Genomic DNA, 25697 nt, shown 5'->3' on the forward strand with positions numbered 1-25697 from the left:
GCCTTGCAGCGTTTGCGTTTACCCCCGAGACGCACCACAAAGGCACTGACCCACCCACCACCTCTCCTCTGAGCTGCCAGCAGCAGCTCCCACGAGATTGATTCCACACAGGTAGGTTCCTGTATACTCGGACCCACTGGGCCCGACCACCTCCCGTACCTGCAGAGCTCGCGAGTGACGACTTTTTTGTCCTTTTAGTCCGCAAGACGCCGCCTTGACCGGGACCTCCGTGTTGTTCGGCACGATCTCTCTCGACATGCCGGCGAGATTGGCATATCTCCCGGGGTTCATATCCGGATCGTCACGCCTCCGTTCCAGCCGGAGCCGCACTATGCTACTGTTGTACACTATCCATCTCATGTTACATGCGTATCTCATCGTCACTCCGACTTTACCTGACAACGCCAAAGAGGCGGTCTAGCAGATCCAGGCGGCCAGGCGGCCGGATTGGGGATTTCAGAGCCATTCTTAGGCCCGGAACCACGGGTAAACCACGAATCACTGGGGCACGGTCCTAAGCATCCCTGGCGCGAATGGCGGCTCGTCAGAGTGTGGTGGCATGTGCCACTCTCGGCGACGACGATTTGTTGCCGACCGACAAAGGCTCCACCCACGACAATTGTGGCGCGCACGTGGACTGTTTCATGGTGGCATGGTGGGACTTCGAGGCATAAGGAGGCGAGAGGGGCGAAGCAGCAGCATCGCCGTGCCAGTCTGGCGATAGCAGCGCACAAGCTCGGCCTCAGCGCCGAGGCCGCCGTGTCGCGACTCGGCGGCGTAGCGGCGGGGAAGTGACCCCAAGCACTCCCGGAAAATGGAAACCCTCGGACAAGGTCCTCGAGAGCATGCTTAACGTTTGAGGGTGGCAACCGTTGTCGCTGCCCGCGCGAGGGCGGCGCCGCACTCCTGTCGCACTTGAAACCCGGGCGAAGCGCTCGCGCCGCCGCCGAGGGGCGCCAGTCAATGCCGGATCCAACCTCGCCCAAGACCGACCCCGTTCGTAACCAAGACGTCACGAGACATGCATGCCTGGGCATCTCGTTGTGCTTGGCAGGCCCTCTCGCAATCCTACACGCATCAAGGTGTCATGGTGGGACCCAGAGGCACTTGTCACGCGGGTCCGGGGAAACCGGAGTCGGCAACGACGTTGGTGCCACACGCCCGCTTCGGCGGACTTTGATGGCGCAGACGACGACGTCGGACGCCAACGATGCCCGAGACATGTTGTATCCTTTGCTTGGTCACCATCGTCATGCTTTTGGATTTTTACGCATCCCCCGATCGTCCAGGCAAGCAGGGGTTAGCGCCCGGCCGAACAGGTGGGCTTGGCTCGCCGTCGGTTGACAAGGAGACGAAACGGCCGGAAGGTGAGTGGCGGTGCGTCATCGCGAGTTGTCTCTCGTCCGTCGGAACACGAGCGCAAGGCGAGTGCTGATCGAGCGAGCGAGCGAGCGAGCACAAACAAGAGAGGCCGGCACACGACGATCGAACGAAGCTGCCATGCGTTGGGGCGATGGCTGCGCAGAGGGAGGCCCGCAGGAACACGGAGCGGGCATGGTGCCCGCTCAGCTCCGCAGCCAGACTTTCGGCGGCGTGGCGATGTGACGTGAAACGTGCCGGCGTCCAGCTCCACGTCAGAGTTTAGTTTGCAGCGCCGTGTCGGGGATGTCGTGGCGGTTTTGTTGCGGCTCCGACTTGTACGCTGGTGGCGAAATCGTCTGGGGAAGGGGAAGGAAGTTGGGAAAGGACCGGTGCTCGAGGTGGCGTCGAGCGCGTACGTCGGCGAAGGGGATCGTGGTTGTGGCCACCGGCTTCGGTGTCCGTTTTTGGCGGTGGTAGGTGTTCTCGACACGGGTACGTCTTCTTCGCGTCCGATGACGCCGGGTGAGTAGTGCGCTGATGTCGACTCACGAAGACTGGAGCGGCTGGCTAAAATGTAGGCTAGATGCCTACGAGACTCCTGATCATGGGGCTCTCAAGCAACGACGTTCTGCGCCTGGCTCTGCAGTGCTTCTCGGGCCTGCCGAGTCTTCTAGCGTCGATTCGACAAGCTCTTGGTGGACCCGGTTGGCCATCAAAAGTGTTAGGCTAGGTGAGTCGTCCCGAACGCTTCGGAGGGTGGACGTCTTGGAGCTTGGGAGTCGGAGCTCGCGAGTCATCTCTTCCCGCCTTGCTCCACTTTGCTGCTCTTGGGCGATGACTGCTCGAGCATCGGGGCTCGATTCTTCCCCACCTCCAAACGAGAGGAAAGGTCAAGGGACCCCGGAGAGTAGGAGTGAGTGACTCCACCGACCCCTTACCCATCATCGATATCCCGGCTCGAAGTCATCTTCAGGTCGTCCTGCGGCGTTTCCTCGGGTGCTGCCGTCGATCGATATGTTCTGCAAACCCTAGATGATTTTCTCTTCAAGCTGACAATAAGACATCGGGCTGGGGGTGAGTATCCGACCTCACCGTCAGTCGTGAGTCCGACCGTCAACGACCGGGGAAACGAAGCGCACCCCCCGCCTTCCGCTCACCAGTCGAGCGCTGGAAACTACCAACAGTCCGACAAGTCCGTTTAACGAGCCAGCGCAAATTATGTATCCCACCGCACCCCGCGTGCCGCTAGCGAGCGCCGGCTCAACGTCTCGCCGAAGGGCGCACAGGCCGGGTCGGCGGATGGCGCCGAGCGAGGAAAATCAAATTACCGACGACGTCGCACCAGCCACGCCGTCCTTCCGACGCGAGCGACGTTCGGCACGATGCCGGCTACCTGCCGATACGTGGCGGCGCCGACGGCGACGCGGCGCTGGCTTATGAGCCGCCACGCCGCCGACGCCGCCGCTGACTGCAGATCTGCAAGGTGGCGCGTGGCGCGTGGCGCTAAGCGTGCCCCTGGCTGCGCTCCGCACTGTGTGCCGCACGCACTCGCTCTCTCGCTCGCTTGCGCTAGAGGTGTGTGTGTGCGTGTCAAAAGCTGACTGTTGTCGGTACGAGTGCCACACACGCCTCGGGCTCGGTGAGCCTCGGCGAGTGAGGGTGGGAGGGAAGGAGCGGCGCACAAGCCCCCGCACGCGCCGCTGACGCTTCCACGTCGACAAACAGGATGACGCGAGCCGGTGGTGCCGCAGTGCACAGCGCCGGCCGCCTCGTTTAATTCCTTGTGATCACCGGGCGCCTGGCAATAAGCATCCGAGCACGACAACGCCAAACGACGGCTGCCACGCTGACAAGCACGGCGGCTGACGCGAGCCAGTGCGCCTGCCGCCTTGCGAACCACGAGGCCGGGGCGCGCGAGGGGCACGCTGCTCGTGCTCCGCACGCCCCGCTACACACCGGCATTTAATGGGATATCGCACGCACGAGGTTGTACGCGCTTTTGCCGAGGGCAAGGTCCGCCTCATTGATCCCCTTCCTCGTGGCGACGAGCCCGGCGGCGATGACTCAAGAGACTGTTGCGCACCTGTGTCAGGCCAGTGCTTGAAGCAGCGCCCCGCACTGTACATGTGCTCGTCGGCCCTGCTCGGCACACTGCTAACCCCTGGGCGGGGCACAAAACGGCGTTGAGGGGTATCTCCCGTCTGAGGCGATGTCCGTCTGGCGACTTGTCGATCGGCGATGTGTCAAAACAACACGGTTTGTGTTGCACCGGCCTACCCTACACCAGTGCTCAACCTTCCTTCTCCAACGGATATACACCGCCACCCCTATGCATCGCCTGCTGTTGGCTATGCGTGGGAGATTGCCGTACCTGCTTGCCGGCACTTGGCGGTGCTCGCTGTCCCCGTGGTCAGCGTTAGGTTTGGACATTGTCTTGGCACCGAGGGCGATTAGTGGGTCATGGGTCAGCGATCAGCAGCACGCGACCGCGATAACATGTGACGTGTTGTGCACCGTGCATGTAGGAACAGCGTGGTCCGTCTTGGTTTCATCTGTCGCTGCCCAGTGACCATGCATGCTCGCTACTGTCGACGATGGCGAAGGGTGGCTGCCACTCTGTACTCTGGCGGGCGTGGCTTACCTTCTAGAGTCACGAGCCCGCCCGCGGATCCGGACCGACAACCAGCAACGACGAAATTGGCCACTGGCTGGTCCGACCACGCGACCTCCACCTCGAGTCGACACTTTGAGCCTCGTCGAGCCTGATTTTCCTCACCTAACTCATCCACAACCCAACCGACACCACATGGGCGTGCGCGGCCTTCAGACGTTCCTAAAAGAGAACCGCCAGTCGCTCTGCCGCTCCGTCATCCTCGACCGGGACGGGGCGGGCGCGCGCGCGACAGTCCCCGTCGTCGTCGACGCCTGGGGGTGAGTTTGGCTCTGCGGCACGGCCAGCTGACAGCAGCGTCATCTACCAGCTGTACCTCGACGCGCTGCCATGGGCCTCGGGCGGCGAGTACCTCCGCTTCTACCGCCTCACGCGGCGGCTCGTCAAGGCATGGCGTGCGGCGGGGCTCGACCCGACATTTGTGTTCGATGGTGAGTTGGCAGCTGTTCCGCGTCGCTGACGAAAGGCGCATCCCCGCCTGAGAAGCACGCGACGCAGCTCGAGCGCATGCAGGGCCACGTGTCGACCGCGCGCATGTTCTACACCATCTCGGCGGCGACGCGCTCCGGCCCGTCCTTCTCGCGCGGGTCGGCCATCCTCCCGCCCTTCGCGGCGCCGACGTTCGCCCGCGCGCTCGCGAGCCTCGACGTGCCAGTCAAGTTTGTGCCGCGCGGCGAGGCGGACGGGGCGTGCGTCGTGCTCGCTGATGAGCTTGGTGGGTACGTCCTCGGCAAGGACACGGACTTTGTCGTGCTCGCCGCTGCGGCGAGCGACAGGCTCAAGGGATACTGCCCGCTCGACATGCTCGAGTGGATCGAGGGCACGCCCGACGCCGAGAACGAGGCCGACGGCGGCAGCTTCACGACGGTGACGACTAAGCAGCGCCCCGGGCGGAGGACGTCGAGACTCCTCCCTCCTGCGCGGTACAACAACCCCACGCTCGTGCTCGCTGCTTATGCGACGCCGGCGCTGTGCCGCCTGCTCAGACTGCCAGCGAGCACGCTCCCACTGTTCTCTTCGCTCCTCGGCAATGACTACACGCCTGCAAACGTCCCAGAACTCCTCTCGGCCGGCGTGACGAAGCCTTCCGATCGGATACACGGCGTCGCAAGAGCGCTGCGCGAGCAGCTCGACCGCCCGAGGTCGAAAGACGACAACGCGGCAGCCGAGCTCGTCTTTCGTGTTGTCCGCAAGCTGTGTACCCGCCCCTATGTCAACGACAGCGAGCTGAGAGAGCTGGCTGACGCCATCATCGACGCTACGATGCAGTACTCGCTGCCGACGCGGGACTGCTGCTCGGTGTATCCCTTCTGCGGCGAGCTTGACGTTGCCGGCTGCACGACGTCCCTCAGCCGCATGTCAACGCCGGGCGGTACGCCACCAGAGCCGTCACCTGTGCTCAAGGCCTACTCGTCTGCCCAGCGCGCCGGGTTCCTCAACCTCGTCACACACGCCTGGCTGTACCCCGACCGCGTGTACCTCTACCCCGGGCTCGAGGACCCCGCGGGGCCAAGCACTCGCGCGTCGGCGGCGGGCACGGCTGTCCGCTACGCTGCCTACGCGATCGCGGACGAGGCACTCGGGGGGTTACGCTTCCCTGCGGTCTCTGGCGACGAGCTCGAGGAGCTCATGCAGGACAAGGAGGCGAGAAAGCTCTTGGGCGTGGACGAGGGCGGTGAGGACGACGGCGAGAGCATCGCGGAATCGAGCACCTCGGCCCCCGACGACGAGGCGGACACGACGCTCGTCGCGACGACACCACCTCGTGCCGTGGTCGAGTACCTGCGGCAGGGGTCGTCGAACCGCGTCGGACCGCGGCGCAACGACCTGCCGACCCTCCCCACGTCGGACGCGCCAGCGTCCCTCAAGCCGTTACCCGAGCGCCTTGGCCTGTATCTCGAGCACCTGGGCTCCAAGACGCCGCTGGTCGAGGCGCTTCCCCCGCGTCTCCAGCCGCTGGTCGCCGCCGTCCGGCTGTGCGTCGTGCAGGCCGCCGAGGCCGACACGACGGGCTCGCGCAGGTGGTTAAAGTCTGAAGTCGAGGCCGTCCTCCGCGCCGGGATCGGCAGCCTCACGGGCTGGGAACTGCTCCGCGACGACGATGACGATGCGTTCGACGACACGGAGAACGAGTATCCGACGCTCACGAACCGCAGCGCCGAGCTCGTCGCGCAGCTCACCGCGGCCTTCACCGACGCGCAGGTGCTCGCGCAGGCGCTCCTCCTCCTGCCCGAGAACGGCGTGACGCATCTCCTGCCGTACGCGTTCATCTCGGGCGTCGCGCTCCATACGGCGCTCGCTGGCGTCGATCCCTCCCCGTCCACTGGGTGGCGGTGGACCGCTGGCGCCCGCGACCGGTTCAAGGACGCCAAGGACGCCGTGCTCGACCTCGGGGACGACATGTTTGGCTTCACTCGCGCGCCAAAGTCCCCGCCCCGGCCCAAGGCCAAGGGCAAGCGGCCGGCGGCGAACGGGCGCAAGGTCAACGGTGGTGGTGGTGGTGGCGGCAGCCGCTTCGACTTGCTCAGTAGCGTTGATGGGCTGTAGGAGTCGCTCAGGATGCAACTTGCATGGCAACGTGTTGGACCAGGGGGCGACGCGAAGCGGAAGGCAACTGACGATGTGTTGCGATCACCCCTGCAGATGCTCACCGCGCGTTGCACCTGCCTGCCACACCGCAATCGCTCTCGCGGAGGGCTTCGCTGACTTCCCGCCGCCGTGCCTTGCAATAGTCCATGCGTGCATAACAGTACATGAGAGGGTATATGGGGCATGTCTCTGTATTCAACAGTGTAGTCTTGTGATGAGGGAATGGAAGGGAGGGCGTGGGTGTTTAGGTCTTGGGGGCAGGAGGAGGAGGAGCAGAGTCAGGATAGTGGATGTGGGGGCCTGGGGTTGAGTGGATGTACTGGGGGTCAACGTACCCACCACCAGGACTGTTGAAGGCATAGTTGTCATGGGGGCTGGGGTGGTTTATGTACTCTGCGTCGTCGTACCGGCCGTTGTCACCGGCACCACGACCATCAGAGTAGCTGTGCTGGTGGCCATAGTAGGCGCTTCCAGTGTTTGGTCCTGGCTCGTGACGGCCGCTCTCGCCCGAGGCGCGGTGGTCCCACGCCTCCGAGTGGCGGGGCGGGTGCGTGAACATGACCGAGTCGGGGTTGTAGCGGCGCGACTGGAGGATGGACATGGTGAAGGCCTCGGGGTTCTCGCTGTAGACCGAGTGGTAGAGCTTGTGGTCCGAGACCTGGGCGACCGAGTACTGCCTGGCCGTGATGACAAAGTAGAGCTGGGTGATGCAGAGGATGACCCAGAGGCCGCCCATGAAGCCTACGTCGGCCCATGCAAATGCGTTGCAGAGCACCTTACCCTGGTCAGTGAGCGTCGAGTTTGCAATCTGTGTCGTCTGGTTGTTGGGCGCAAAGTAGTCGATCTCGCAGTTGGACACGGCCGTGTTGTGACGAAGGGCCGAGATGATGATGATGACGGCTGCCACGACGAACGCGGCAATGTGGGCAATGGCGTTGAGGGCGCTGTACCAGCGGAACGTCGACGTCTTTTCCTGTAGTGGTGCGTCAGCTTGTGTTGTACGGGCGCATGCGGTACCGCCTTGGCGGCTGCGGCGACGGCGATGAAGCTGTGCGGTGGGTGGGTGGAGGGTGGTTGGCCAGGCAACGCGTGTTCCACGTCGCGACCAGCGGCGCTGCGCGGATTCACGGAGCGCGGGGGTAGCAAGACGGCTGCGACGCGCAGCACCCAGCCCGTACCCGGCCACAGCAGCCCCCGCCACCACCAGCAGCAGCAGCAGCACCAACGACGACACTTACACGGAAGACGCCAAAGAAGCCTAGCGGCTGGACGGCGACGCCGACAAAGCACACGATGCCAAAGATGTACGTCACAAAGGACGGCACTTCGGCGCCGACGACTGCGCGGGGTGGTCAGCAAACTGCGCACCGGGTCTGGCGGCAAGGCAGGAGCAGTCAGAGAGCGCGCGCGCGGGCCCTGCTCAAGCCATGCGCCGATCGATCTCACCTGCGGGCGCGACGAACGAGAGCACGCCGGCGGCGATACCGAGGGCCTGGGGGGTAAGCACTTGTTGCACGCGGGCACACTCACGGCCTGCTCGGCGATGATGGCGTAGATGCCAGCGTTGACGAGCGGGATGGCTGCGCGGGGTGAGCTCGGCCTTGGATACGCTACGTCACGCCGCGCCGCGCGACGGCGCGTCAGTTACGCACCACAACAGCAGTACCGCGGATCGATGAGGTTGGGCATCGTGGCTGGCGACGACAGGTGGGGGTCTAGAACGGCTCAAGAACAGCGCCGGCTTTGCGCGTGTTGACGGGTGTGTGGAGGAGCGGGGGTGACGGAGGCTGGCTGGCTGGCTGTGGTCGGGCGGGCGGAGGGACCTGGCGGCGGGCCTCGGTGTGGCCTGTTTGTTGTGTGTGTGCGTGTCGTGTCGTGCGTCGAGGCCGAGTGTGCGCTGCTAGCGAGCGTTGCTGTATCGCTCCCTTTGTTGTGCGATGGATGTGATGGAGGTTGAGTAGTGTGCGTTGTTGTATGCGTCGTTGGCGTTGCTTGCTTGCTGGTCAGTGCCCCCTTGCGATCCAGACGACGCGTTTGAGCAGAGGCCTAGTTTGAAGCGACCAGCCAGGCGTTCAGGCTGACGGCGGCGGGGCGGTGCCATGCGGCGGTCTCTCGGTCACACGCAGTGCACTGCAATCTGCTACCGCTATTTCTGCGCACTACACAATGTGGCATTTCCACCAACACAGGGCAAGGGGCAATGAAAAAAAAAGCTAAACGTCGTCATCCCAGATCCTTTGCAGCCCTCGTTACCAAATAAAAATCCAAAATGCATACAGACTTTTGTAATGGGTGAATGCACAAATGCCCTAAATAATAGGAATGGCGTGGTGGAGGGGGATAAGAAAAAAGATGACTGTGGTAATACAAATGGGGGGGTGGGGTTGTAATGCAATTGGTACACTTGCAAGAAGCAGCATTTACAGCTTCAAGTCCTTTTCGTTGCTCTCATCAAGTCGCTGCAGGATGGACCGCTCGGGGTCCGCAAAGCTCACCGTCGGCGACACGTTGCGCCGGCCAACAGACGACGTCTGGTTGGCCGGCGGCTGCGTGCTGGTCGGGCTCTGCGGACGCCAGCTGGCACTGCCGAGGCCGCGCAGAGCGCTGCCGATGCCCGAGCCGCCAGTGTGGCCGCCAGACGTGTGTGGCGAGAACGTGCCCTTGCGCACGCGCTTGCGGACAACACGCTTCGTGTGCCACTCGACCACGCCGTAGATGATGGCGTCGAGCAGGCCTTGGCCAAAGATCATCCAGCGCGAGATGGCGCGTAATTCCGGTGGTGGCGTGCCCGCAAAGTCGAAGATGATGCGGATCATCGACACGGAGAAGAGCAGCACGTACTGGGACAAGTCAGACGGGCACAAGGCTGGTAGCATGTGTAGTACTCACTCCGAGGGGGAACCACAGCATCAAGAGGGCCGTCTTGCGATTGAGGTACGACGCCATCGACTCGGCGACGTACTCGACGTTTTCACTGTTGTTGGTGACCACAAACGGGTCGTTGGCGCTCTTTGTCGGCGGGGCCTGCTTGAGGAAGTCGGCGAGATCCATGCCATCGTCATCATCCTCATCGTCATTCTCAACACTCGAGCTGCCCTTCTCGACATCGTCGTCATTTCTGCGCAGCGCCGACGACTTGGGAGTCGGGGGGCGGGGAAGGTCCTTGATGATCTGGTCGGCGGTGAGCGACCCTCGGGGCGTCGATGGTCGGGACACGGGCATGGGCATAATGGAGACGCGGCGGCCGGTCAGGATTGGCGCATGGATGGCAGACGACACTTCCGTTGACGCCGATGACACGGCCAGCGACGGGCGGCGCACGTCGATCGGGCTACCGTTCTCAAAGGGGGATGGATCGCCATGGGACCACATTGATGGCTGGGGCGCTGGGCCAAACGGCCGGTGCTCGTCAGGAGCGACCCCAGACGAGAATGACTGGCCAAACTCGAACGAGCGGCGGCGGTTGTTGGGGTGGACAATCTCGGGCAGGGTAGGGTCGACGGCGGTTGTGGCTGTGCTTGGTGCGGTGTCGTCGCTTCCGTCGCCGCTCCCATTTGTCCTGACCTTTGTAGGCAGAGTCATGTTGTTCAGTGGCGCACCAGAGGCCATGGAAATGGACGCTCGTGGAGCCAAGCTCGTGGGTGAGACTGGGCGGTCGAGGAAGGTGGCAGATGTAGGTGTGCCGCCGACCGACTTGATATCGAACGCCTGCCTTGTCGGGGACGCAAATGGCGACTTGTCCGAGATGGAGCCGACCTTGGTAGCACCCGAGGACTGGGTCGTGCTGGTCGATGGACGCTTGCGCCCGCCAAATCCGCGCCAGTCGGCCCACGAGTTGGCGGGAGGCGGAGATACTGTGAGCGCCGATGCGCCTGCACCTCCGTAACGCTGGCCGTCAACCTGGAATGCGGGGAGCTCGACTCGTTCCCAGGGTGGGAGTTCGGCAAGCTCTTTCTGCTGCTGCTTCGAGAGGCGTTTCCCAAGCTTGGGTCTCGAACCCGTCTGCGAGGCCGGGTCGGGGTCAGCCAGCTTCTCCGCCCACTTCTTTGGCTCGGGGGAGATGACCTGGAGCGGCGGCGGCATAGGCTTGGGCCCGCTGTGATGGCTGTGAACCGACGCCGAGCTGCGGATGGGGTCGCCTGCGCTGTCGACCAGGACGGTGCGGTTGCCTCGCTGGAAGAAAGACTTGTGGCGTGGGCGGGAGCCGCGTGAATTGAGGAACGACGGCTTCTTGCCGCGCGAGTACGACGAGCCGCTGCCATCCGAGTATCCCGTGCGAATAGTGTCCGGGCGCTTGAGGAAGACGTAGAGCCTACCGTAGAGGAGGGCGATGCACAGGAAGACAATGCCACGGGGAACAAACTGGATGAGCTCTGCGTACAGTCCGGCGTTGTTGCCATAGAAGCAAATGCCCCCGGCTGGCGAGGTCAGCGTTACCGAACCCGTGGCTGCGCACTCACAAGGAACGTAGCCGTAGAGGAAGTGGCCAAGCACTGACACGCCAAACGAGATGATCCACACGACGAGCCAGGACCAGTACCAGTTCTTCTCGATCCATGATGTGAGCGGGTGAAGGGGCTTTGTGAGGATCATGAAAGTGGCACAGGCAAGAGACAGGGTCCAGAGGTGCTGTGAGAAGAGGACGGCGACGAAGATGACGCCGAGGCCGTCGCACGACTGCGTGTCGAGGGCGAGAGGGTTGCCAGATAACTCGAGGCCACAGCCGACGAGACCGGCTATTCTGAAAGGCGTGAGCTCTTGTGCGGCGGATTTTCTCAACTCACCCCATGACCACGTCGCTGAGGACCAGGGCCTGGACGAGCCTCATTCTGACAGTGGCTGCCCTGCCTCGGATTTCGTTGGCGAGCATGTTGCCAAGGATAAAGAAGGCTCCCAGGATTGTCAACGACTAGAGGCGGAGGGTCAGCACGTGCCAGTGTGTAGCCGCTCGCCGGCTGGCTCATCGTGACTCACCAGAATAACCGTGTCGCCAATGATCACCCAACGTTCGCTCTCGACGTTGGACGTCTCATTGGCGATGGTCATCTTGTGTGTGTGATGAATGTGCTCATGTTCGGACGCCCACCCTCTCGTCAAGAGTGATGTGGCCAACATGATGTTGTGCTGCGGCCGCCAGCCTGGTGACTAGGACTAGTGACAGTGACCGGGGGTCCGGGGGGCTGTGTGACGGCCTGCGGGGAGAGACCAAGATTCACCGACCAGGGCGAGGACGAGGAGGCAGGAGGGCGTAGAGCCGTGCCAGCGATCTGGCTGCTGGATGGGACTGGGCACTGAGCGCGTGTGCGTCGCGGTGACGGTGTTTCAGGCCAGGTCGGGATCCGAGCTGAGCGGCAGAAGCGGCTGCCTGCCTGGACTGGGACGATTGATGGCCGCCTAGTTTGCCGTGATGGCGAGGAGGAGCGGCCCAGAATTTTGTTGTTGCTTTGTGATCGGGCTGTGTCGGATCGGGGGGATAGGTCGTGTCAACAAGGCTAGAGTCGCGAAGAACCAAGAGGAACACAAAGAGTTGGCCAGCCTGCTCAACTCGTGGTTGTCGTCGTCGCGGACATGTGGAAAGAACAATGAGCACGCTGCCAGCAAAGGCAGCACCAGTGACAAAGGCGACGTCGTGACAACGACCTGCCTCTCAGCTCCGGCAAGCGCACCATCATAGTCCTGCTGCTCTCGGCGGAGGCGGCGGCGGCGTCGCGTCAGGGGCGAAAAGTTCTCTTGCTCATTGAAGGCCGATGAAGGGGCGGCGCGCAGGCTCAATGTTTCGGGCCGCACGAGGCGGCGCCGTGGCGCCGGGCCCTTGACGGAGGGGGGGAGGGGGGGGGGGAGCGCGCGCGAGCTCGAGCGCGCTGCAGGGAGGGAGGGTAGGGTTGCTTGCGCAAGCAGCAGCCGCTTACGCGCACTCTACCTCCATGCGAAGAGCTGCAAGAAGATGGTGGTGGACGTGAAGGGTCGCGCCGCCGGGAGATTAATGCACCCCGAACCAGGTACGAGGTGCTTTGGACTGTTTCCCTGGAATGTGGCTTGGGAGTGGTCGAGGGTGGCTCCTGGTCGCCTGACCCTGCCGTAAGAGAGCACGACAACACTGATGCGTGCTGTAATGCCCCACGCCACATTGCATCCAGAGCAGGGTTGTGCGTGCATAGAGTAAGAGGGTGTGCGCTGCTGCGGTTATTGTACTGCAATTATTATCCCAATCGTATTATGAACTCGCCTGGCATAGCCCCCTCGCTCGCCTCAAGGACAAACACACGCACACACCAGGAAGCAATCGCCTCGAGCGCAAGGTTGTTTATTTATTACGGGTCAAAAGAAGCATGCAGCAGCAGCAGCAGCAGCAGCAGCAGCAGAGCGTGACGACTGACTACTACTTTGCTGCCCGCTTCGATCGATCTGGATTGGATCACCGCGAGCCCAGCGCCACGCACACGCCAGCAAAGCCTGCTGAGCAGGTGGACATGCGAGTTAGCGAGGAGCCAAGCTGGCAGCCAGGCTGGCTGTCTCGCCACCGTGCGTGCGTGCGGTGCGGGTGGGCGTGCACTGTATGCAGCACCAGTAAAGGAGCGGTGCGATCAGGCGGCCGGCGGACAATGAGACGTTGTGGTAAGAGTAAGTAAGGGTCACGGCCCGGCTTCACCCCCCGGCCGGCCCCTTGCTCGCAAGCAAGCCCTTTGGCAGGAGTCAATTTGGCTCTCCTCGATCGCGACCACCCAAAACAGTGGTGCGTGCGGTGAGGTACGTGCGGCGCCGCCACTGACTGTCTGTGTTCCGACGTTTGTTCCTTCTGCAGAGCTGCAGCAGTGCAGCTCTGGGCGCCGGGCGTGCCGCGGTGCCGCGCGCGCGCGCGCGCTCTGGCTCTGGCTCGGCCAGCCACGCGACGACTCCCAAACGCCAGATCACCGCTTGGCAGCAATGCCTGCAGCGCCTCGTCCGCCGATTGAGGTGCCCGCTGGCGCGCCGGCGTCGAGCAAGCGAACGTGGCGTGGGCGCGGCTTGGCATACCGCTGGATAGCTGGAACCGACTGCTGCCACTGCTCTATTCTGCATGACATGATCGAATGCTGCGCGCTGCCAAGCAAACCTGCAGTGTTCAGCCAGAACGAACGTAACGAACGCCCTACACTGTTCCACCTGTATCCTAATCAGCATGTGTATGCCAGGGCAGGCAGTAGACGATGTTCCATCGGCCTTGACTGAGCTACCTACTGTAGCTGCCTGCCCTTCGGGTTTGTCTTTGACGTTTGGTCACGGCAACGCAACGCTGCCCTGGGCCCCGGAGAGTAAGTTTATAAGGCTGAATGGCGGGACGAGGCAGCTCTCACCCATTCACCATGCAGCGCCCTGTCCCGGCTGCTGCGTACTCCTTGATCAGATCAGATGCCGTCCGACGACCGTCTCTGTGCGCCGCAGCTTCTCTGACTTTGGTTTCCTGCGCCGCCGCCGGAGATCCACGGTGCCAGTCGGGCGCACGCAATAGATACCATTGGCGTGGCGTGGCGGTGGCAGTGGGTCTTGCCGAGCCGGCTGAAGATCGCAAGAGACGGTCCGTGACTCTTTAGCTGCCACAATGGCCTGCGCGCGACTGTCCTTTGCCCCACTGCTCAAGACAACTCTTCACACCTCACCACCTTCGACACACTGACACGCCCCCCCCCCACACTCCTCCCCGCTACCCCGCGGGTCAGTTCCAATCCAATGTCTCCATGCTGCAAAACACTATCTCTGAAGACCATAGTGAACAGGTACATCTCAAGACCCCACTCCGAGGGTCCCAATCTGCAGATACATGCCCGCTTAAGCCCAGGTCGAGGGGCGGTTGGCGGCGAACCAAGCCTTGGACTTGGTGCGGCGGTGGGGGAGAGGGAACTTGAGGCCGGGCTCGAGGAGCTGCTTGATGTAGGGCCTGCGGATGTCCTCCTTCTTCTCAACCTCGGCGACGCGGAGGATCTGGACGTTGCGGAAACGGGCACGGTGGCGGGCGGCCATGTCCTGGTACATGGCCTCGACGGCCTCGGCGCGCGAGAGGGCACGGAACTCCTTGACCATGTTGTGGGTGCCGGAGCGCGAGTCGTAACGGAGCCAGATGGCGAAGTTCTTGACCTTCTGGGGCTTGGCCTCAGAGATCTGGTGTGGGCGTTAGCACGCACTCTACTGCCAGTCTTGCAGCTTCGCTAAACACTCACGATGTTGAGGGCAACGATCTCACCCGAGGCCTTCTTGACCTTCTTGAGCTGGCGGAGGTAGTACCAGAAGCGCGACTTGGCGACAACGTCGTTGGGCGCGAAGATGCGCATGCGGTAGAGCTTGGGCTCAGGCTCGGACTCCGTAGGGAGCTTGCGTCCGACGACGGAGTACTCAGTGAAGCGACCCATCCTGGAGACAAAGTCAGCGGCTGTGTGACAACAATTTGTCCCTGGCCCCCCCTCAAGGCTTCTCCTCAGACGAGACGGCGGCAGGCGGTAGGCGGCGGACGGCGCGAGCGTTGACAACAGGTTGCTGGCGGTCGGGCACACACAAGCTGAAGGTTCCCAGGCCAGTCAAGAGGGCTCCGAGGCCTCCTCGGCTAGGGCGGGGTCTCACAATCCGTCGCGCCAGAGACGCTCCGTCTCGTGCACCCCGTTCCCCGCCTCAACGAGTGCTCTTCCAGCTCATCATGGCGCAGACATTGCCCCTGTGTTTCTTTCCTCGCCCTCGTATCCTCCCAGCCGTGGCCCTTCAAGCTTTGTGTGTGCTCGCAAGTCGCTCCGCAAATGTTGCAACAACCCGTCGAAATGTCGAGCGTCGAGCTCGTGCCGTCGGTCGCCGTGTCGCACGCCGGTCGTGTGTCGGTCCGATACGTCTGAGGAGGCCGTGGGGGTGGTCGTCGTCGTTACTCACTCGTTGGCTTTTTCTTGAGGATTACAGTAACAAGATGGTGATGGTGGACGTTTCGACAGCCAGTGTGCAGCGGCCAGTCGCAGCGTTGCAGAGTGAGCGAGCCTCAGCCAGGAGGTCCACAGTCGCCTGCCAGCCCTGCCAGCCAGCAGCCCAGCCTGGCTGCCAGTGTCTCCACCCACCTCCATCCACCACCTCCAAACCCTTCAACGTTTCTTCAAAGACCGACGGCATCAAAATGAATAATCCTTTCATATTTCCGAAATTCTCCAGGGTGGAGAGGTGTGTGGCAATTATGTTGGCTGGTCGGCTTAAGTCCCTTGTCGCCGACGTTTTCGACGTGCTGGATTTGCCACCCAGGCACGGAATGTGGATTCAGAGTTCAGGGCGACCCACGTGTTTTGGCTTTTGCCAGGAACGGCGCCGAGATGGATTTGGGTACTTGGTCTGCGCGACTTGTGCCGCCTTCGTCACCCGGTGTCGACCCGCCGTGACCCGCCGCCGCGCCGCCGCCCCATACCGTGTCCACTGGAGGTGGATTTGGAGGACCCGCCTCCACCACACGGACAATGACCACATTCGTCCTTCCTCCCTTCCTCGACACACACCTCAGACACAACCTCCTCTGCATCGTGACGTTGTCTTATCACGCATAGTATTGTTCCTCATGATACCCCCTCGACCATAGCAACATACAAGACTACTAAAGACTCGCCCAGTTCAACTCGCCTTCATCATTCCCCAATCCACCTCCCCCCCACCCCAACGACGCGTCCACAGGCGGCACAGACCACGCGCACCAGCCACAACTTCTGCCATCCCCCTCGCCACCATGGCGGCACCAGATACGGGCGACGCAGTCGTCCACCGTCTCATCACAAAGGTGCATACATGTTGCTGCTGTGGCGAGAAGCTCTAAAGCTGACGTTGGACGGTAGGGATTGAGAGGAAGGCCAAGATCGGAAGATGCCCTCGACCTGAGCAGCAGCGAGAAGGCCCAGCTCCTCGCCGACATTATCGGCTCTGAGTCTAAAATATCCTTTGAACGTATCCTGCCTGGTATGTCTCACTTCCCTGTCATTGCTCGCCCCTCTAACAATGGCTCAGCGATCGAACAGGCCGAAACGGCCCAAGGGATTGTGATTCTCCTCCACCATGAGCGAGAACACCTCAAGAGCCAGCTTCAGATTGCAGAGGAACACGAGCGAGAACACCTCAAGAGCCAGCTTCAGATTGCAGAGGAACAAGGCAAGCATGTTCAGCTCGAGCACAAGGAGCTCGAATCCTTCCTCACGTCAGTAGCGCGCGCACCTACCCTTGAGTATAGCTGATCTGTGCTCAAGTCTCATCCTGAAGGGCGAAACACTCCAAGGCTTCCCCTTAGCTGCTGAACCGGAGGACTGCGCTACCCCAAGCGATCAGCCAGACGTCTCGAGCGTTGAGTTGTCAGAATCGAAGCTTGCAGAAGCGCTTCCCATTGCTTCATCGGTATCTCACGGCGACAGCGACGACTCCCCCACCGCAGATAGCGTTGAGGTGGCTGTCAACGGGCGCCAGAGGTCAGCCTCAGGCCCACCCTCACCAACGACTGCGATGTCGACAGCAACGGCTTCACCCACTGAGAGTACAGGGCACAGAACCCCTGTGGGCCAAACTCGACCTTTGCCACCTCAGCAGTTCTTCAAGAGGCAGCAGCTGCGCAGACTCAGTACCGGGTCTGCGAGGACGATTGAAGAGCCCACTGGCAAGGCATCTGGATCGCAATCCGCAATCATTACAACGCGTCGTCTCAGTGACGAAATTACCGGTCCCGCCAAGGGGTGGTCGAACGGCAAGCCGCCCTGGAGCCGTGAAGGTGCCCTGCTGGTCCGCTCCAGCACAGCGCCGTCACTCTTCATGGACCGACGGCCCAGCCTTCCCACATCTGCCTCCATGGAGAGGCTTCACGGATCGCAAGCGTCTTCGTCTTCGCCATCAAGCAAGGGCGAGTCGCCAACATACAAGGGCTGGCCCTTCTTCCGGCAGCCAGACCATGATCCCGACGAGGCCCTTAGCAACCATCGCCGCCGTCCAAGTAACTCGTTAATGTTGCATTCGAGACGTGACAGCGCATCGTCCGTCACAAGTGCCACGGTAAGTCTGCTCTGATATTTGCAGTGCTGACGGTCATCAGGGCTCCCCGGGTAATTACGCCGCAAGTAGAGACACCATCGTCAGCGGCCTTCGGCGTGAGGTCGAGGACTTAAAGCTCCAAAACCGGCTGACCGCCAACAATCTGCACAACATGGGGTGAGCAGAACGTCAAGTGTTTGAATGATCACTAACAATGGGACAAAGGCAAGAGCAGGATGCGCTTCATATGAAGCTCGAGGCCAAGTCGGAGGAGGCGGAGCGCTTGAACAATAGCCTTCGGAATGCCGAGAAGCTATACAAGTCCAAGGAAGAGGGGTTGTCTCGCCAGCTGCAGGGGGTAAGCCAAGGTAGCGGTTTAGGCGCTCATTCTTTCTCAGCTTGAAGCGGACTGTGAGAACCTGCTACGCGAGCTATCCAAGGCGAAAGAAACCATCGTCACGCAGAAAGCCAAGGTGCAGGCTGCCGAACGTGAGTAGGCACCAGGGTGACCGCACTGACTCGCGTAGAGGACAAGCGTGAACTTCACGCGACGGTTCAAGACAGAGACTCGACGAATGCGACTCTGAGGAAATCGCTGGACAGGGCGCAGAAGGAAATCGATGCCCACAAGGCGCGGTTGGCGGAGCTGGAAGCCAGACGGGATTCTCTCGAGGACGAGCTTGCTTCCGCCAATCACCGCATCGTTGATCTGGCCGATATCGAGGAGCAATTCCTCCAGGCAAGACATAATGCGGAGGAGTTGAAGCTCCGGGTCGAGGAACTTCAAGCTGGGCCTGGGTTTTACGCCGTCAGCGCGCCGTCAAGCTCTGCTCCAGGTAGTGTCTCACAGACGCTGGGTGCAGAGATGCTGCGACAGTACGGGCTCATTGGAGCCGAGCCCAGCTCACCTCTGGCACCGCGTGCAAGGAAGTCTTCTCGCCGACTGGTATGCCTCTTTGTCGCTTGGATGACCACTGACCATCTCAGCGCCGCCCCCCGATCCCTCCGTCGCCCCGGCCTGATGTAGAGTGTCTTAGCACTGAGCTCGAGAAGGCCGACTCGGATCCCAACTCCGAGGACGACGATAACGACAGCAGCGATGAGGACGACAACACCGAGGTCGACCCAGATGACTCGTTGGCCGACGTGTCGATCGATGTTCCATCAACTCCCTTGCCGGACTCGCCTGCCGACGGCGACAGGTCGATGACCTCGCCCCCTTCATACAGCGGAAGCCCGAGGGGTGCGGAGCAACTGTTAGAAGCAGGCCCTTCGGTCGAAGCTGGCCCGTCCGATGCCAAGGCTACCCTCGAACCGACCAAAGTGGCATCGGTTGAGGCGGAGCCGAGGCCGGTCGTCAAGCACGAGTCGAAGGGCGTCATGACCACCGACATCGTGGCGGCGACCCAAGCTACAGCGCCTGTCGCGGAGATTGCCGTGGCGACGACTGAAGCGACAGCCCCCGTCACGGGGGTTGTCGACGACAAGAATGCGGAACCGATCTGCAATAACCCCCGTCACGTTAACTGGGCGGTTCTGGCCGCGTTTATTGTGGTCGCTTTCGCTGGTGAGTCGGATCTCGTGTGCCTGTTGTCGCCCAGCTCACACATTGCAGTTGGTGTGGGCTTTGGAGCACAGAAGCTGTCTTCAGGAACACCGCTCCCGTCCCTCGTGTACGACCCGTACGGACATATCCACACGATCACATCGGCCACGGGTCTCCCCTACTCGGCGTGGCACCGCAAGGGAAAGACGAATGTCATGGAGAACCGTGGTCGCCTTCGTCGCGGCCGTGTCCCCACATAGATGTGCCTACTGCAATTATGGCACACTGTGATCATTTCATCCACTAGTTTAATGTCTGTACTTTAATCGTAATGTTTGCATAGAGAGAGTGATGTAACGAGTCATGGTTTATGAGACGTTGGGGGGTCCTCCACTCACCTTGCGCTTGACCGTCATGGTTGTTTACTTACGTAATTCCACGTGGGCCCCTGACTGGACGCGACGCGACCGTGTTGACAATGTCGGCGCGTCTTGATGGCTGTTGATTTGTGCCGCCGCTTTGATTTCTCTCGAGTCTCCTCTACTCAACTCACACACACCCTCGCCATGTTCAAACCATCAACACGGCACAATGTGCCAGCGGCGACAGCGCACGACGTCAAGTTGCATAAGCGAGCGTCGGCCGCGAGCGGACGGTATCCCTTCCGGCTTAACTTGTGAGATTTGCATTGCTACTGGACCGTGAGCTCACACCGCAGCTACGACCGGCCACCGTTGCTCGACATCACGCTGGACGAGTTTGAGACGTGCGCGCTCGAGCGGCTGCGCGTGCTGTCGTACCTCGAGTCGCTGTCGCACCGCAACCTGCCCGCGGCGCAGTTTGCGACCGCGCTGGCGACCTACACAAAGGAGCACCTGCCGCTGTCGAGCAACACGGCGCGGCTCGCCAACCTCGAGGACGAGCGGCGGCGCGACGAGATCGGGCACTGGGTGCTGCGGCTATCCTTCTCGCGGAGCCCCGAGCTGCGCGCGCGCTTTGTGCGCGCCGAGACGGCGCTCTTCAAGCACCGCTTCGAGAGCGACGACGCAGGCGAGCGCGCCGCCTTCCTCCGCGGCCTGAGCCTCGACTGGGTCGTCGTCACGGACGACGAGAAGGCCGCGCTCGCGCCCAAGCTCCGCGCGTGCATGCCGTGGAGCACCAAGGACGACGCGTTCCGCGCCGAGTCGTTCTTCAAGGTGCCGTGGAGCGGCGTGCCAGACCTCATTGCCACGCGCCGCGTGTACGTGTCGGCAGGGTACGCGTACGTGCCGCAGTCGCTGCAGATCAGCCTGGTGCTCCAGGCGTTCTCGACGCGCCTGGAGCGCGCGCTCGAGCACACGGCGCGTAACTTGCCCCGTATGGACGAGGACGAGCGCCTCGGCCCCGTGATTGACCACCTCGCCGCGAGCTTCCTCGCCGGCGTCGGCGCGGGCGACTATGCGCCGACCGAGTCGGGCGCGGCGGTGACTGCCGAGATGGTTGACGACGTCGCACGCAAGCACTTCCCGCCGTGCATGCTCAACCTGTACGACCGGCTCAAGCGCGACCACCACCTGAAGCACTTTGGCCGGCTGCAGCTCGGCTTGTTCCTCAAGGGAATCGGGCTGCCGCTCGACGAGGCGATCGTGTTCTGGCGCCGCATGTACGGGGCGACGATGAGCGACGACAAGTTCAACAAGGAGTACAAGTACAACATCCGCCACTCGTACGGCCAGGAGGGCCGGCGCGCAAACTACTCGCCCAAGAGCTGCCAGCAGATCCTGACGGCCAACCAGCCCGGCACGCAGGACAGCCATGGCTGCCCGTTCCGCCATTTCTCGCCCGAGAACCTCCAGTCCTTCCTCGTCGACAAGTACCGCATCGACCGGAGCGGGCCAGAGATGCGCGATATCATGGACAGCGTCAAGGCGAGCCACTACCACGTCGCGTGCACGCGCTTGTTCGAGGTCACGCACGGCGTCAAGAAGGGCGAGGGGCTGGGCAACGCAGAGAGCGTCAGCCATCCCAACAAGTACACGGATAGGAGTCGCGAGCTGGAGAAGTGAGTGAGAGCGAGCGAGCACGCGCAGCGTGCGAGCCGGTACTGGTTGAGGCAAGGACAACCCGCTGACGCTTCCCAGGGAGACACTCGCGGCCAAGGGCGAAGATGTTGTCATGGCCGAGGCGTGAGGTCGCGGGGCCAGCTTGAGATTAGGCATAGATGCCGTGTACATGCATTGTGTAGTTCTTCAGCCGGCCGCAACGCACACAACACAGCAGCACACTTCACAACTCTTGCATTTCTTCAAACTGTACACACTCGTTTGTGTTTACGTTTACGTTTAGGTGTTTTGGTAGTTACAAGATTGGTACGTACACCCAGCGTATGAGCGTGGGATGTTGTTACACACACACACGCTACGCGATGTTGTAGACGACGCGGGCGCCGACCCACGCGTAGCGGTAGTTGCCCTGGTACCAGTTGCGGAAGCTCTCGCGGCCCGCAATCTGGGGGACGGTGGCGAACGAGCCGCCGAGCTGCGATGTCAGTCGATGGTCCCTAACGTACATCTGCTACCAACTCACCACAACGTAGTGCTTCTCGTCGAAGAAGTCGGACGAGTACCCGGGGTACAGCTTGCTCGCGACGTAGCCGTCAAACGGCTCCATCTTGGTCGCGGTCCACTCCCACACACCGCCGTTGTGACCGTGGATGACGGTGCCGGCGTTGTCAAGGGTGGTGAGCTGGGGCCTGGGGGTGGGTGTCAGATACAGCTGGGTGGTGAATCACATCACACTCACGGGATGGGGTGCCAGTTCTTGAAGCCCACGTTGGCTGTCGGGCCGGTGGGGCGCGGGCCCTCGGGGTGCTTCCAGAGCGCGCGGAGCTCAGCCTCGGTGGGAAGGCGGCCGCCGACCGACGCGGCGTACGCCACAAACTCGTCGCGGCTCGCCATGAGCGGCCACGAGCCAGCGATGCTGAACGGTACCGGGCCGTACAGACTCTTAACGTGCCACTCGCCGTTGACCTGCACCCATGACGCCGGGGCAGTCTCAGCTACGAGGTACGGGAGCTTGCCGGTCAGGTCGAGGAAGCGGCGGTACTGGCCATTCGAGATGGGGAGCGCATCGACGCGGAACGGCTTGACCGTGACGCGGTGGGCGGAGTGCTCGTTGTCCCAGCCAAACTCGTGCTCCTTCCAGTTTGTGGCAGTGGCGTCGTCCGCCTCGAGGTCGTCGTGGCCGAGGGTCACGACCGTCTCGGGGACATTGAGGATCATCTTGCCCCCCTTGGCCGTGGCGGCCGAGCGCTCGGCAGCCCAGTGGGCCTTGAGGACCTCCCATTGCGGGACAGCAGTGGGAGGGCGGGTGAGAGGCGACTGGAAGAGCATGTACAGCAGCGTCTCAGCGTGCATCGCCTCGTGCTCAAAGCCCATGAAGATGGAGCGGGCTTCGTGGCGGGTAAGGACCTTGCCGGCCTCAGCCTCGTCGTAGATCTTGCGGAGACGCGCGCGAACGCGGTCGCGGAAACCAATGATCTCGTCGAGGACGGGCCAGTCCTCTTCGCACTTGGGCACCTCGGAGTGCGAGTGGATCTTGGTCGGATCGTCGACGTCCGGGTCGATGCCGCGCTCGAAGATGTCCTTGAAGTACACGGGCTCAGAGTGAGTGCCGTCCGTGATCCTCGAGAGGTAGATGTCGAGGAAGGTCGGGATGTGGCCCAGGTAGAAGAGGCAGATGTGGCGGAGGTCGATGGGCTTCTGGTGAAGCATCTCCTTGGGGATCATGTCGAGGGTGATGTGGTCCCAGAGCTTCCACATGGCCTCCCATTCGTCCCACGACGCGACGCCCTTGGGGAGGCTGACAATCTGCTTGTCCGCGGCCTCCTCATCGGCCTGGACAGGCTTGTCGATAAAGCGGACATCGGGGCGCTCAAGCACCCAGAGACGGTACTCGGACTCTGGCGCCTTCCACGAGTCGACGACACGGAGGTCAGCTGCCTCGAAGAGCGCTAGGGCCTCAGCAAGCGAGTACTAAAAGTCCAGTCAGCTTCGAGTCCATTCTTAGCCTTCGGTTCCGGGCCTACCTTGTAGCTCCACTCAATGTGGAGGAGTTCGTCCTTATCAAGGGTGACGTCGCGGTCAAGGCCTGGCAGATGAAGGGTCTGCTGATCCTTGGAGCGGAAATAGGCCTCGTGGCGGCCTAAGGTGGCTCGTTAGTCATCATCCCGTGTGTGTGACGTGGACGTCCACTCGCGCCTACCACTTACCAAGAATTTCGTTGTAGCGGCCTACAAACTCGACCTTGTGGTCCTTGCCCAGGCCGAGCTCGGCCATGGCCACGTCCCAGCCGTGCTCTTCGAACGCGCGGGTGTGGCCCTGGGGATCGTTGTAAGCGACCTCGACCTTGTGGCGGCCCTCTGCGCCCGGCGCCGGGCGGCCGTCGAGGCCTAGGAGGAGAGTGTCGCCCGGACGGAGAGGAAGGGAGCGAAGGAAGGGCGCAGCCGACTCGCGGTCAAAGTTGCCGAGCGACGAGCCCAGGAAGAGGAAGTGGACGGGCCGGTCCTCAGCGTGCGGTGTGGCGGGCGGAGCGCGAGGCGTAGCCGCCGGCGCAGGGGTGGGGCGAGGCGCAGGCGGCGCGGTCCACTTGGAGCCCATCGACGTCGCGAGGACGGGGATGTCGTCGTCGGCCGCGACGCCAGCCTCGTGCGTGGTCGCCATCATGGCGGGCGTGATAAGGTTGTCGGAGTGCACGCTGTTGGGCGAGCTCGAGAGCTCAGCGGTCGAAGGCTGCGTGCTGGGGGACGAAGGCTCGTCCGGCGAGCCGTGTCCAGAAGCGGCGAGAGAAGCAAGGCCACCCTCGCGAACGAGCTTCAGACCGGCAGTGTAGTCGCCGTGCAGGCCGACGGTCGTCACGCGGCCGCTAAGCGTGTTGCCGTACCTCTTGTCCATCTGCTTGAGCACACGTGCAAGCTCAGGCCGAGACAGATCAAGCGCATGGTACGTGATCGGTGCTGGGGTGTCGATACCCTTTGGCGCCGGGGGGAGCGCCTCTGCGAGCGCTGTGAGGAGGTGTGCCGTCTTGTGCAGTGCACTGAGGAGGAGGATCAGCGTATGAATGGAGGTTACGACTCACCCTGCACCTAGCTCGACGACGTCCCAACCTCGATCCCAGCCCCCGCCTAGCCCCTCCTCGGCATTCACACCGCCGTTGAAGCGCCCGACATCGACGTCTCCCCAGCGCGCCGGACGCCAGTCCTTGACGGGAGGGAAGAAGAGCTCCTCGAGCACCTTATCTCCGCCCTCCTGCTCCTCGGGCTGTTCGTAGCCGTTACCAGGGAAGCCCATGGCGCGCACAATCTCGTGGCCGTGCGACTTGAGGAGGTTGAGCTCGTCGGCAAAGAGGTAGTACTCTGGGGCATCGGCCGTGATGCGGTCGTACAGGCTGGTGGGGTGGTCAGTCTTGGTTGGCCCTTATCACGGCGACGACCGTGCGTTATCGCGATGGCCGCGATGGGCAGTCGCCACCCTTGCTCGGCAGTCGGCACTCACCGGAGACCAGCGGCATCGTACAGCACGACAGTGGGCACTGAGCGCTTGTATGCCCACGCCTTGTCGCTCTCCGTGTTACCGGGGATGGTGGGCTGGTCGGTGCCGGCGAGGCCACGCTCAATCTGGTCGCGGAGAGGCTCCACTACCGAGTCGCTGCCGGCGGCAACATCCGGCAGTGTGTATATCTGTGTACCGGCCATGTTGAAGGTGGTAAAGGAGAAGAATGGGGGGCTAGTGTGACATGGGTCGCGGTGCTTATAAGACGGGGCACGCATGCTGCTGCTGCTGCTGCTGCTGGCACCGGTGCACGGCGTGAGTCAGTAGGTTTGGCTGGGCATGTTGTGCAGGTCAGGTCGGTTGACTGTGCTGCTGCTGCTTGCTGTTGTCGCATACCCCCGTGCTTTGCTTGGTAACGGCATGCAAGCCGCCCTTGATACCCAATTGTGGACGGTATGGATCAGACACCGCCTCGGCTCCTACGCCTCTGACGCATCCAGATGTAAACGAATACGAGGCGAGTCAATCTAGTACCGGCCCCGGTGACCGGGGGCGGCGAGGGAAGGAAGAGGGAGGGGAGGGAGGGGGCGGACAAGCATCTCGACCGGGGCCATGACGTCGCCCTCCACGTCTTACCCCGGGAGCTTGTTTTAGCAGACAGAAACGTGTGTGGCTCGGGGGGGGGGGGGGGTGTGTGGCTGGGGTGAACGGTGATGTGTTGATGGCGAGCAGAGGTCAAGATGTGGTGAGGAGCGGAGTGGGGTGGAAGTGAGCTCGGCATCAGGGGCAGGGTCGACGTTGATATCAGCTGCTATCGATAATCTCGACGACGTGACGACGACGGCAAGAGCACGCATCCGGCCACTACATCCATCGTCAATACCAGAATCAATGGCGTGCTCACTGCACCACAATCTTATCATCCTTGTTCCTACGCCAATGCATCCAATACACATCGCATCTTGTCCACCTGACCTGGCGCATCGCAAGCATCATGCTCATC

General features: G+C 62.3%; 8 protein-coding genes across 12 annotated transcripts; 3 read left to right on the forward strand and 5 right to left on the reverse strand.

The window, feature by feature from the left end:
• Positions 1-4106: 4106 nt before the first annotated feature.
• Positions 4107-6580, forward strand: aste1 (Protein asteroid 1; the record flags this gene model as incomplete). The annotated part of the gene is made up of 3 exons (XM_062768674.1): positions 4107-4293; positions 4331-4464; positions 4500-6580. The coding sequence occupies exons 1-3, from the start codon at positions 4169-4171 to the stop codon at positions 6578-6580; spliced, it is 2340 nt and encodes a 779-aa protein (XP_062624658.1). The 5' UTR covers positions 4107-4168.
• A 176-nt stretch (positions 6581-6756) lies between these two features.
• On the reverse strand, positions 6757-8629 carry LOC62_02G002171 (uncharacterized protein). Its single transcript, XM_062768675.1, has 5 exons — positions 8275-8629; positions 8153-8202; positions 8069-8114; positions 7861-7961; positions 6757-7595 (listed from the first exon to the last, which is right to left on the reverse strand). Exons 1-5 carry the CDS (start codon positions 8309-8311, stop codon positions 6867-6869), a joined length of 963 nt encoding a protein of 320 aa, XP_062624659.1. The 5' UTR covers positions 8312-8629; the 3' UTR covers positions 6757-6866.
• Positions 8630-8911: 282 nt separating this feature from the next.
• LOC62_02G002172 (uncharacterized protein) lies at positions 8912-12240 on the reverse strand. Its single transcript, XM_062768676.1, is given in 6 exon segments — positions 8912-9462; positions 9512-11040; positions 11065-11070; positions 11083-11363; positions 11407-11531; positions 11597-12240. 6 exon segments carry the CDS (start codon positions 11735-11737, stop codon positions 9043-9045), a joined length of 2502 nt encoding a protein of 833 aa, XP_062624660.1. The 5' UTR covers positions 11738-12240; the 3' UTR covers positions 8912-9042.
• A 2079-nt stretch (positions 12241-14319) lies between these two features.
• RPL20B (60S ribosomal protein L20-B) lies at positions 14320-15566 on the reverse strand. Its single transcript, XM_062768677.1, has 3 exons — positions 15512-15566; positions 14818-15007; positions 14320-14758 (listed from the first exon to the last, which is right to left on the reverse strand). Exons 2-3 carry the CDS (start codon positions 15004-15006, stop codon positions 14429-14431), a joined length of 519 nt encoding a protein of 172 aa, XP_062624661.1. The 5' UTR covers position 15007; positions 15512-15566; the 3' UTR covers positions 14320-14428.
• A 533-nt stretch (positions 15567-16099) lies between these two features.
• LOC62_02G002174 (uncharacterized protein) lies at positions 16100-19527 on the forward strand (the record flags this gene model as incomplete). Of its 5 annotated transcripts, XM_062768678.1 has the most annotated exons (11): positions 16100-16391; positions 16447-16567; positions 16616-16702; positions 16748-16802; positions 16852-17641; positions 17682-17797; positions 17846-17978; positions 18019-18109; positions 18148-18566; positions 18608-19187; positions 19236-19527. In XM_062768678.1, the coding sequence occupies exons 1-11, from the start codon at positions 16341-16343 to the stop codon at positions 19424-19426; spliced, it is 2634 nt and encodes an 877-aa protein (XP_062624663.1). In that variant the 5' UTR covers positions 16100-16340. The 5 variants fall into 5 exon arrangements, with proteins under 5 accessions (XP_062624663.1, XP_062624662.1, XP_062624665.1 ...); XM_062768679.1 differs by lacking the exon at positions 17682-17797 and having other exon boundaries at positions 16447-16802; positions 17856-17978; XM_062768680.1 differs by lacking the exons at positions 16100-16391; positions 16447-16567 and having other exon boundaries at positions 16666-16802.
• On the reverse strand, positions 16612-16857 carry LOC62_02G002175 (uncharacterized protein; the record flags this gene model as incomplete). The annotated part of the gene is made up of 2 exons (XM_062768683.1): positions 16612-16793; positions 16824-16857. The coding sequence occupies 2 exons, from the start codon at positions 16855-16857 to the stop codon at positions 16612-16614; spliced, it is 216 nt and encodes a 71-aa protein (XP_062624666.1).
• Positions 19528-19732: 205 nt separating the features above from the next.
• On the forward strand, positions 19733-21351 carry pri2 (DNA primase large subunit; the record flags this gene model as incomplete). The annotated part of the gene is made up of 3 exons (XM_062768684.1): positions 19733-19842; positions 19885-21207; positions 21287-21351. The coding sequence occupies 3 exons, from the start codon at positions 19733-19735 to the stop codon at positions 21333-21335; spliced, it is 1482 nt and encodes a 493-aa protein (XP_062624668.1). The 3' UTR covers positions 21336-21351.
• Positions 21352-21427: 76 nt separating this feature from the next.
• Positions 21428-24994, reverse strand: egt-1_0 (Ergothioneine biosynthesis protein 1). The gene is made up of 7 exons (XM_062768685.1): positions 24698-24994; positions 24282-24590; positions 23416-24239; positions 23233-23348; positions 21948-23179; positions 21732-21897; positions 21428-21683 (listed from the first exon to the last, which is right to left on the reverse strand). Exons 1-7 carry the CDS (start codon positions 24970-24972, stop codon positions 21564-21566), a joined length of 3042 nt encoding a protein of 1013 aa, XP_062624669.1. The 5' UTR covers positions 24973-24994; the 3' UTR covers positions 21428-21563.
• Between the last annotated feature and the right edge of the window lie 703 nt (positions 24995-25697).

Source organism: Vanrija pseudolonga, chromosome 2 (genome assembly GCF_020906515.1).
Source record: "Vanrija pseudolonga chromosome 2, complete sequence".
In the NCBI taxonomy this organism is placed as follows: Eukaryota; Fungi; Basidiomycota; class Tremellomycetes; order Trichosporonales; family Trichosporonaceae; genus Vanrija; species Vanrija pseudolonga.

Bases quoted from the DNA above. Each gene is read 5' to 3' on its own strand.
- LOC62_02G002172 (XM_062768676.1), bottom strand. From the start codon at position 11,737: ATGTTGGCCACATCACTCTTGACGAGAGGGTGGGCGTCCGAACATGAG. The intron at 11,532-11,596 runs GTGAGTCACGAT...CTCCGCCTCTAG, and splicing joins TTGGCGACACGGTTATTCTG to TCGTTGACAATCCTGGGAGC. The intron at 11,364-11,406 runs GTGAGTTGAGAA...CACGCCTTTCAG, and splicing joins CTCAGCGACGTGGTCATGGG to AATAGCCGGTCTCGTCGGCT.
- LOC62_02G002171 (XM_062768675.1), bottom strand. From the start codon at position 8,311: ATGCCCAACCTCATCGATCCGCGGTACTGCTGTTGTG. The intron at 7,962-8,068 runs GTGAGATCGATC...CACCCCGCGCAG, and splicing joins CTCGTTCGTCGCGCCCGCAG to TCGTCGGCGCCGAAGTGCCG. The intron at 7,596-7,860 runs GTAAGTGTCGTC...GCACCACTACAG, and splicing joins GCTTCTTTGGCGTCTTCCGT to GAAAAGACGTCGACGTTCCG.
- RPL20B (XM_062768677.1), bottom strand. From the start codon at position 15,006: ATGGGTCGCTTCACTGAGTACTCCGTCGTCGGACGCAAGCTCCCTACG. The intron at 14,759-14,817 runs GTGAGTGTTTAG...CGCCCACACCAG, and splicing joins AGATCGTTGCCCTCAACATC to ATCTCTGAGGCCAAGCCCCA.
- egt-1_0 (XM_062768685.1), bottom strand. From the start codon at position 24,972: ATGCGTGCCCCGTCTTATAAGCACCGCGACCCATGTCACACTAGCCCC. The intron at 24,591-24,697 runs GTGAGTGCCGAC...CCACCCCACCAG, and splicing joins TACGATGCCGCTGGTCTCCG to CCTGTACGACCGCATCACGG. The intron at 21,684-21,731 runs GTGAGTTGGTAG...CTGACATCGCAG, and splicing joins ACGAGAAGCACTACGTTGTG to CTCGGCGGCTCGTTCGCCAC.